General features: G+C 41.4%; 2 protein-coding genes across 3 annotated transcripts in view; one reads left to right on the forward strand and one right to left on the reverse strand.

Annotated features, from left to right (window-relative positions):
• Window positions 1–564: 564 nt before the first annotated feature.
• LOC130552854 (keratin, type I cytoskeletal 47 kDa-like) lies at window positions 565–5,662 on the forward strand. Of its 2 annotated transcripts, XM_057331495.1 has the most exons (11): window positions 565–1,149; window positions 1,248–1,330; window positions 1,465–1,621; window positions 1,700–1,861; window positions 1,948–2,073; window positions 2,173–2,497; window positions 3,422–3,523; window positions 4,179–4,280; window positions 4,683–4,784; window positions 5,311–5,412; window positions 5,565–5,662. In XM_057331495.1, exons 1-11 carry the CDS (start codon window positions 592–594, stop codon window positions 5,645–5,647), a joined length of 1,902 nt encoding a protein of 633 aa, XP_057187478.1. In that variant the 5' UTR covers window positions 565–591; the 3' UTR covers window positions 5,648–5,662. The 2 variants fall into 2 exon arrangements, with proteins under 2 accessions (XP_057187478.1, XP_057187480.1); XM_057331497.1 differs by lacking the exon at window positions 4,683–4,784.
• Window positions 5,661–8,890, reverse strand: part of soul5l (heme-binding protein soul5, like) — a 4,788-nt gene continuing 1,558 nt past the window's right edge. The window contains exons 2-8 of the mRNA XM_057331502.1: window positions 7,950–8,009; window positions 7,780–7,864; window positions 7,332–7,452; window positions 7,127–7,266; window positions 6,891–7,054; window positions 6,209–6,318; window positions 5,661–6,138 (exon numbers count right to left, since the gene is read on the reverse strand). Coding sequence (XP_057187485.1) covers window positions 6,213–6,318; window positions 6,891–7,054; window positions 7,127–7,266; window positions 7,332–7,452; window positions 7,780–7,864; window positions 7,950–8,009 — 676 coding nt within the window. The 3' untranslated portion in view covers window positions 5,661–6,138; window positions 6,209–6,212. The remainder of the gene's footprint in view (window positions 6,139–6,208; window positions 6,319–6,890; window positions 7,055–7,126; window positions 7,267–7,331; window positions 7,453–7,779; window positions 7,865–7,949; window positions 8,010–8,890) is intronic.

Here is an 8,890-nt window from a genome sequence, read left to right on the forward strand (position 1 = left end):
CCCGTGAATTATTCTGGATTTCTGGATGAAGTGATTTGAGAGACAAAAAAAGCACAATCTCAAACTTGTGCAGCTAAACAGAGACTCTCTCCATTTGATCACACAGTCGGGTGATGTGGCTTTGTATTGTTTCGTTTGGTCTTTCATAGAGCTAAACCCAGTATAATCGGCAAAGAATTCAGTAAACCTTAAATCGTGAATATGTTACGGTTAAAGTGCATTGCATATAGAGCGATTGCTGTTCACATCTGTGAGTCCCACACAAGTTGCAACACTACATGCAAATGTGCTTAAATGCATATATTCTTCAATTCTTTCTTGAAGGAAAAGAAGTTTCTCATGTTTTTAACATGCTACTGTTGAACTATTTGCATGCTATGGTTTCATTTAAAGCCAATAAAGCCGCTCTGTAGTCGCCAGGGGCCTGCATGTGTAGAGGCCCAAGGGCCCATCTCTGAGGGAGTGGTGCACAAACAGACCACCTATAAAATGCTTTAAAGTTTGCAACCTTCCTACACATCACCTATAGGCTGGCAGACGCCCAAACGCTACACTGAAATCATTCCAGCTCGCTTTGCTCCGGTTAAAGTCATGTCTCAGATCAGAAGCTCTTCTGCGGGGTCCTTCAGTAACCGCTCTCAGGTGTCCAGGAGTTTTTCGAGCTCTGGAGGTGGAGGATATGGATTTGGAGGAGGAATTAATCAGGCGTACGGTCAGTCTCTGATGGCCGGCAGTGTGCACAGCGGTGCAGGGATAGGTGTAGGGTCTGGGTTTGGTTTAGGGTCTGGTGTAGGGTTTGGCATTGGGTCAGGGTTTGGGATGGGGGCAGTGAGTGGAAGGTCCGTCTCATCTGGTTTGAGAATGGTTGGAGGCTCTATATCGGCTGGTGGAGGTGGAGGATCTCTCTCAGCTGGTTTGAAGATGGGTGGTGGAGGTGCCTTCGTGCAGAACATGGCATACATCGTCAATGACAAACAGCAGCTGCAGGTTCTGAACGACCGTCTCGCCACTTACCTGGAGAAGGTGAAACGTCTGGAGATCACAAACCGCGAGCTAAATGAAAAACTCCGATCGTTCACCGTCAACAGAGTTCAAACCACTCACGACCTGGAGCCGTATCAAATGCAGCTGAGACCTCTGCGTGAAAAGGTGAGATGACTTTATTTCTGAATAATACTATGTCCATATTGTGCATTAGTACCAACGGACAGTTCATGACGTGGGTGTGTTTTTCCTTTCTCTTTCAGATTCTGACTCTTATTCAAGAAAACACAGAACTTACTTTAGCCATAGACAATGCCAAACTGGCTGCAGAGGATTTCAGATTGAAGTACGTTTGAGTGATGCATGCTGCTTCAACACTGCGTCTAGATACAGAGACATCCTTACAACAAGAGGAAAGACAAAAACAAACATTGTGGTATTGACGTTGTGTACCTGAGCATGTCTCACTGTGTTTTGCAGGTATGAGACCGAGTTTGGCATCTGTCAGTCTGTGGAGGGGGATATAGCAAATCTAAAAGCTCTGAAGAAAGAGTATAATGCCACGAGCGACGTGCTACTGCATGAGGTCAATACATTTGAAGTTGAACTCAAAAACATCAAAGACGCACACCAGCAGGTGAGAGGAGGCTTCTTAAAGAACTTCAATGTTGAGTGTCACTTGACTGACTTCTGTCCTGTGATGTGAATTGTTCAGGAGATGATCGGCCTGCGAGGGCAGATTGCAGGTACAGTGACTGTGGATGTGCAGAATGTTGAGAGTGCAGACCTGTCACGTGTGCTGGCCGAGATCCGTGCCGAGTACGAGACGGTCATCGAGAAGAACCGCAGAGAGGCGGAACACTGGTACACTAAACAGGTACACATCGTCCAGCTGTGACGCACACACACACACACACTTTTATTACGCAGATGTTTTACTCTGTCTGCCGCTGTTGTGTTCAGGTGGAGAAGAAAAGTGCCGAGTTTGCGATCGTCACGGAGACGGCGGTCACTGGTGGTACTGAGATCACAGAGAACCGCAAACAGTCGATGACGCTGCACACGCAACTGGATGCCGCATTCGTAGAGGTGTGCGTGCGTGCGTGCTGGTGTATAAGTGGAACTAAACAACATGATATATCCATTGATAAGTGCCGTGTTGTGCTAATGTGTTTCTCCTCCCTACAGAAATCTAACCTGGAGCAGCGTCTGCTGGAGGTTCAGTCTCAATATCAGTCCCAGTTGTACAGATTGAGTCAGCTGGCTGGGAGTCTGGAGGGGGAGCTCATGTCCGTCCGTGAGAGCGCCCTGCAGCAGAGTCGAGACTATCAGCTGCTCCTGAGCACCAAAGTTCAGCTGGAGAGAGAGATCAACACTTACAAAGCTCTGCTAGAGGGCGCCGGAGAGGTCACTGTGCTCGCGGCCAGACCAAAGACTCTGGAGGTCAAGGAAACTGTTACAGTTGTTGATTCCAGTGTCGAGCTCTCAACAGAAGAATTGATGACAGAAGTTGGTGAGCACATTTGAGTAACCCAGCGTGGCAGTTAGTGGTTTAAGATCGGGTCAGTCTCAGGAAATGATGCCAAATATTAAGTGGTAAATTAGTGCCAAATCACCTAGAGTTCTGTATCCTGTTAATAATATCAGCAGAAAGACATGGCTCATTTTTAGAAAATGACCTATAAAGGCACAGGTCGAGTAAAAATGACCAGCAATGTGAAATTTCTCATATTTTCAGAAACACAGGGTGGATTTAACGCCACATTCTTGATAACCAGTTCGCAGTCTGGAGGTCCTTTTTTAAAGAACATTTTGACAGAAGTAGTGTCAACAGAAGTTGGTAAGCGTAGTGGTCATCAAAGATCTGCGTCATTACCCAGAAGAAATAGATCCATTAAACTAACTATTAATCATTGCATCACACCTCATTATTTAGTACAAACAATGAAATACATAATAAAAGAACATTTTAGATCAACATTGTTTTATGTGGTCAGAAAGACTTGGGAAGGTGTTGGGAAGAGGAGACGTGTCACAATTAACAGGGTTGAAGAAAGACAAAAACATGACTCTGAAACATGTGTTTAACAGAAATTGAACGAGGACATGCAATTTTGTAATAGTTTATAGTTTTTGTTATAATACAAAAAATCTACTGACTTGTGCATTATTTACAATGTCAAGTTAAGCTTTAAAAGAGACTGAATGTCACATTGAAACAGGGTTGAACGAAGACTAATTCTGCATTTTTCTTAGAAGTTATAGTCACATAAATTGCAGCATTTGTAAGAAATGACCAATGATGCCTTTTAATTAAAAGGCTGTAGGTCTCAAAAGACACATACTCACTATGACTACACAAGTGAGGCCAAAGTTACAGTAAAAACAAAAGAGATTATGATGTCATTGGTATGCTTACATTTGTCATTGTCTTCAGAATCACAGGGTGGAAGTAACGCCTCATTCTTGATTACTGGTGAACAATCTGGTGGTGTCACTTTAACTGGGCTTTCTACAGAAGTACTGACAACGGAATTTGGTAAGATCATGTCATTTGCAGTAGTTGAAGATCAGGGGGGCACATATCCATTGAACGAATGCATTGAGTCCAGTTCATTCATAATCATTTAAATTTTAAAAGATTAGACTTGTGCTGATAGTCACCATTCAAGAGTCAAGTGTGTGCACAAGAGAGGCTATGGTGTCAATGGGCACACGTTAAGTAACAATAAGTGAATAAGTGTGCAAAACGTCGTCATTGTTTTCAGAATCACAGGGTGGAAGTAACGCCTCATTCTTGATTACCGGTGATCAGTCTGGTGGTGTCACTTTAACTGTAGTTAATACAGAAGTACTGACAGAATGTTGTACGATCATGTCATTTAAATAGTTCAGTTGTTGAAGATCAGGATCTTTCTCAAATATTTGGCCATTTGCACATAAAAAATATCACATTTCAATCAGTGCAAAACTCTCTCACAATGGCCGTTACTATCAGATATTACTGCTTTACACTTCGTTATTTAGTAAATAAAAATGACTTACTTTTGAATTATGTGAAAAAAATGGTATCATTGCATCACACCTTGTTACTTAATTAACGCCATTAAGTACATAGGAAAATACTATAAGAGTAACTTCTGTTTAAATCAGTGTGATGTCATCAGTATGCACAAATTTGGTTTTGTCTTCAGGATCGCAGGGTGAAAGTGGCGCCTCGTTCTTGATTACTGGTGATCAATCTGGGGGTGTCACTTTAACTGGAGTTTCTACAGAGGTACTGACAACAGAGTTTGGTAAGATAATATTACTTGTTGTGATTAAATGTCATTTGTAGCGGAAAAATGTAAAAATCAGTTTTCCATGTATCAGAATAACAGGGTTGAACAAAGAGAATTTTAGCATTTTCTCAGAATACAAGCACATAAATCACATCACATCGTTTTTTTGTTTTTATTTTGAGGACGACTACTTAGGGCTCTTTATTAAAAGGCTGCAGATTTGAATGACATGATCAATAAACTAATACCATTGTGCCAAAAGACTGATCAGTCAAACTGAATACTCAGGACTATGATGACATTATTGTGCACAGGTGATGCTTTGATGTCAATAAGCACAGGTTGAGAATCAATGAATGACAATGTGATGTTTTAGGTATGTGTCATAAGTATGTATACATTTGTCATTGTCTTCAGAATCACAGGGTGACAGTAATGCATCATTCTTGATTACTGGCGAGCGATCTGCTGATGTCACTTTAACTGGGATTAATACAGAAGTATTGACAACAGAGTTTGGTAAAATCATGTCATTTATATAGTTTAGTGATTGAGAATTTTTTATCTCCAAATGCCAACACAATTTTCACAATTCAATCAGTGCAAATCTGTCCCATAAAATCAACTTCCTAAACATAACCATTTTAACCATGTCATCAAAACAACTTTAGTGTTATTTTATGTCTATTTTATCATTTGTGTATTGTGTAATGTCTATGTAAAATAATGTCAATATCATCTGTTCATTTGAAAAGAGACTAAAATGTAACATGTAACAGGGTTGAACAATGAGAAAATCTACATTTTCTGAGAAGTCACCGACACATTTCTTGAAAATGATCAATTAAGACTTTTAATTTAAAATCAGTAGAATTTTTTTCAACTGATTTTTTCGACTTTTGTTGAAACACTCAGAACTACAATGACATTATTGTGCAGAAGTGAATGTCAATAAGCACCGATTTAGAAACAATGATGACAATGTGTTGTTTTTAGGGATCCTCTATGATGTCATTAGTAAGCAAAAGTTTGTTTTTGTCTTCAGAATCACAGGGTGACAGTAACGCCTCATTCTTGATTACCGGTGATCAGTCTGGTGGTGTCACTTTAACTGGGGTTAATACAGAAGTACTGACAACAGAGTTTGGTAAGAAAATGTTTCCATTTGTGCCAGAACCTATTCAATAAAATACTATAAAAGCCGCTTCTGTTTGAACCATAAGAATAAAATACTTACGACTCATGTTATTTAACTCTCTTGTAACAGTAGTATATCTGTATACGTGTCATTGTCTTCAGGATCACAGGGTGGATTTACGATCAGCAGCGCTCAATCCGGAGAGATTTCAGCAGCAGAAGTGACGGCTCAAGTTGACTTCTGAGAATGACAGATGATCGACTGTATGTTCAAACGACACAAATCCATAACCAAGTTAAAGAATTGGGATTCATTGATGGTTTTATATACAGTATATTCTCCACCTCAAAGGTCTTCAGGGTCTGTGTGATGTCATCAGCGTGATCAGAGCTGTGTGCCCAACATAAATAAACACAACCGTACACGGCACTGACGAGCATCATGTCTTTATTGATCTCCAGAGTCTTCCAGACAAACACTCGCACTTACAGAACTCCAAACACACCAAAGAATTGAGCTGAGATACATGAATTATTGCATACAGTTATATCCGATCAAATAGAACTCAACACACGCTTGTGCTTTGGGTTACACATTACAGATCAGATATTTTATATTTGGGGCAGATTCATTTCTATATTGAAAGCATCATCTATATATGAAATTGTCATCATCAGCAGTAACATCATTTCTCTGTGAATTCAACCCGTGACACTGAAGGCCACATTCTTCCTCCTGTGAGAAAAACACAGAGGATTTGAATACTGACACACACACACGTCGACTCTTTCTGCATGCGCGTTACCTGTTTAGTGTGTGTCAGTAGAGTTCATTGTGTGATCTGGATCTTCACAAACTGGATCTCCTTCTACCACAAACCACACTTCATTGTGCCTGTTCAACAACTTCAGAGGACTACACAAAAAACACACAACAAACACGGCACGCAGTAAAAATAAACGAATGACCCACTGGTTAACGTTAGCATGTTGTATTAGAATTCAGTTCTGAAGTCAGATACGCCCCTAAAATCTACATTCTAGTATTCTTGGGGAATCCAAAACCAGTCTTATGGGTCTTGACATTTTTACACCATCTGAAAGCTGAAAAAATCACCTTTCCATTGATTTAGGGTTTGGATGGAACAATATTTGACCGAGAATCAACTATTTACACCTCTGGAAAAAAAACTAGAAATATTGAGAAAATGGCCTTTGAAGTTGTCCAGATGATGTCCTTAGCATAGGCATATTACTCACAAAAATAAAGTTTTGATATATTTACGGTAACAAATTTACAAAAGTTCTTCATGGAACATGATCTTGCCTTCATATCCTAATGCTTTTTGGGAGAGAAGAAAAATGGATGATTTTGGCTTTTGTCACAAATGTTCCCGTGTGTTGTGATCCAGGGTCACATATGGTCAACTTCTATTTCATAACAGGCTTGGTAGTAACAAATATAGAAACATGACATCGTGTGTGTACCTGTCATAACCCACAGCGTAGTGGTGTGTGTGGTTGAAGTGGGCGTCGGCTTTGAGCAGTGCTTTGGTCAGCAGGTGGGCGTGAAGCCGAGAGATGATTGACAGCATCCAGCCGCCATAAACCCTCACATACACGTCCATGTCGGGCATGTCAGAGAAATACAGCTAAGAGAACACAAAAACACTTGACTGATGGAGATTCTACTTTCGCTTCTTGACTCGTGTGGTGATTCTGACCTTGTCATTGGTGGGAGTGGGCGGCTTCTCCTGATAGGCCGATGGAAGCAGGAAGCTGAGCGTGTAGATCGCCGGTTCCCACATCTTTGTTTCTTCAGGGACTTTGACGAGTACAGGAGCGGTCATTTCAAACATTACACCTGCACACAGGCGTGTCAGACGCCGGCTGACGCACTGAAGATTCATCTGTAAATCTGTCACGCACCTTCTTCATTCTCTCCAGATATATAATGATAGAGACGTCTGAAGGCCATAGCCGCGCCCACCCCGAGGAAATAGGCCTCAGCGTCTGTAGAGACCCACCGCGTGGACGAGTAACGACGTACCTACACACATCAACGTCAGGTGTCAGGTCCTTGCTAAGCATTATGGGAAATAAACGTCATTGTAAATGTAATACTCTCCATAACGTAATATTATACAGATCTTTTTTTCAATTAACCTTTTTTGATTGTTTGTACGCGTGTAGTTTTTTACTCTCTTTAATCACGTTTACACCTTTTTACAAGTCACAAAGCAGAGTGACAAACTCATGTTTCAAGTGCACATATTTCATGTCATCTAAGAAATGCCCAAATAATTATTACACAAAACTATTGCAGCACATTGGTCTAACGCAGCTGAAGAAAAGAGATCAAAAGAGAGTGTCTGACTTCATACTGATCCGTCTTGCAGATCAGATCAAATTGAAGACATTCTCTGGACTCTGTGCAGTAACTGCTGGATGAATTACTAGGGCTGAGGAAAAAAACACAAAACACACTCAGAGTTGAATTCTCTCTCTCTCTCTTCACAGGACTGATGGAGTGAATCAGCATCTCACCCAACACTGCTGTCAGTCAGACCGAACAGCATCAGCACCGTTACACAGGACACTAGAATCCTGAAGACACACACATACACACAAACAACAAAAACACAACTAATGCAATTCAATTAAGACCTTATAAATTCATCAAAATTGAAATATTAGTAATGCAATAAATCACTTTCAGAAAAAGAGAGAGATGAAGCAGTGTCCTTCGGTATATCCCAGAATAGAAACTTTCAGCGCATCCTGCTTCAGATTCTACGGTGCTGGCGCGTGCGCGCACGCGCACGGCTCAGCTGATTTTGCCGAGTGGTTAATGTCCTTAGCAGGGGTGTCCAATGTCGGTCCTGGAGGGCCACTGTCCTACAGAGTTTAGCTCCAACTTGGCTCAACACACCTGTTTGGAAGTTTCTAGTCTGCTTTGTGAGACCTTGATTAGCTGTTCAGGTGTGTTTGATTAGGGTTGAAGCTAAACTTTGCAGGACACCGGCCCTCCAGGACTGACTTTGGACACCCCTGCCTTAGGGCAACATCATTGACCCTGGGGCAACATTTAAATCAACCAATCAGATTTCCGAAATAAGTTTACAGTTTATTTTAAGTTTAACCAGGATTAGGTGCTTCTAGACCATTGTTTATCACTTATCATTTCCCTCTGATTTTAGGGGTAAGTTATGGATGGGCTTTGGTGTGGGTTTAGATTGAACAAAATTAGTTGCCCTGAGGACATCTACCACCTGGCAAAATCAGGTCGAGCCGCAAGCACACACACAGAGAGAGAGAGAGAGAGAGACAGAGAGAGAGAGACAGAGAGAGAGACAGAGAGAGAGAGAGAGAGAGAGAGAGAGAGAGAGACAGAGAGAGAGACAGAGAGAGAGTGAGAGACAGAGAGAGAGACAGAGAGAGAGAGAGAGACAGAGAGAGAGAGACAGAGAGAGGGAGAGAGAGAGAGA

This window comes from Triplophysa rosa, linkage group LG4 (genome assembly GCF_024868665.1).
Source record: "Triplophysa rosa linkage group LG4, Trosa_1v2, whole genome shotgun sequence".
Taxonomy (NCBI): Eukaryota; Metazoa; Chordata; class Actinopteri; order Cypriniformes; family Nemacheilidae; genus Triplophysa; species Triplophysa rosa.

What these genes read in the sequence shown, in the direction of transcription:
- LOC130552854 (XM_057331495.1), top strand. Translation starts at nt 592, where the DNA reads ATGTCTCAGATCAGAAGCTCTTCTGCGGGGTCCTTCAGTAACCGCTCT. An exon ending in AGTACTGACAACGGAATTTG is followed by an intron (nt 3,524 to 4,178) that starts GTAAGATCATGT and finishes TTTTGTCTTCAG; the next exon opens with GATCGCAGGGTGAAAGTGGC. An exon ending in AGTATTGACAACAGAGTTTG is followed by an intron (nt 4,785 to 5,310) that starts GTAAAATCATGT and finishes TTTTGTCTTCAG; the next exon opens with AATCACAGGGTGACAGTAAC.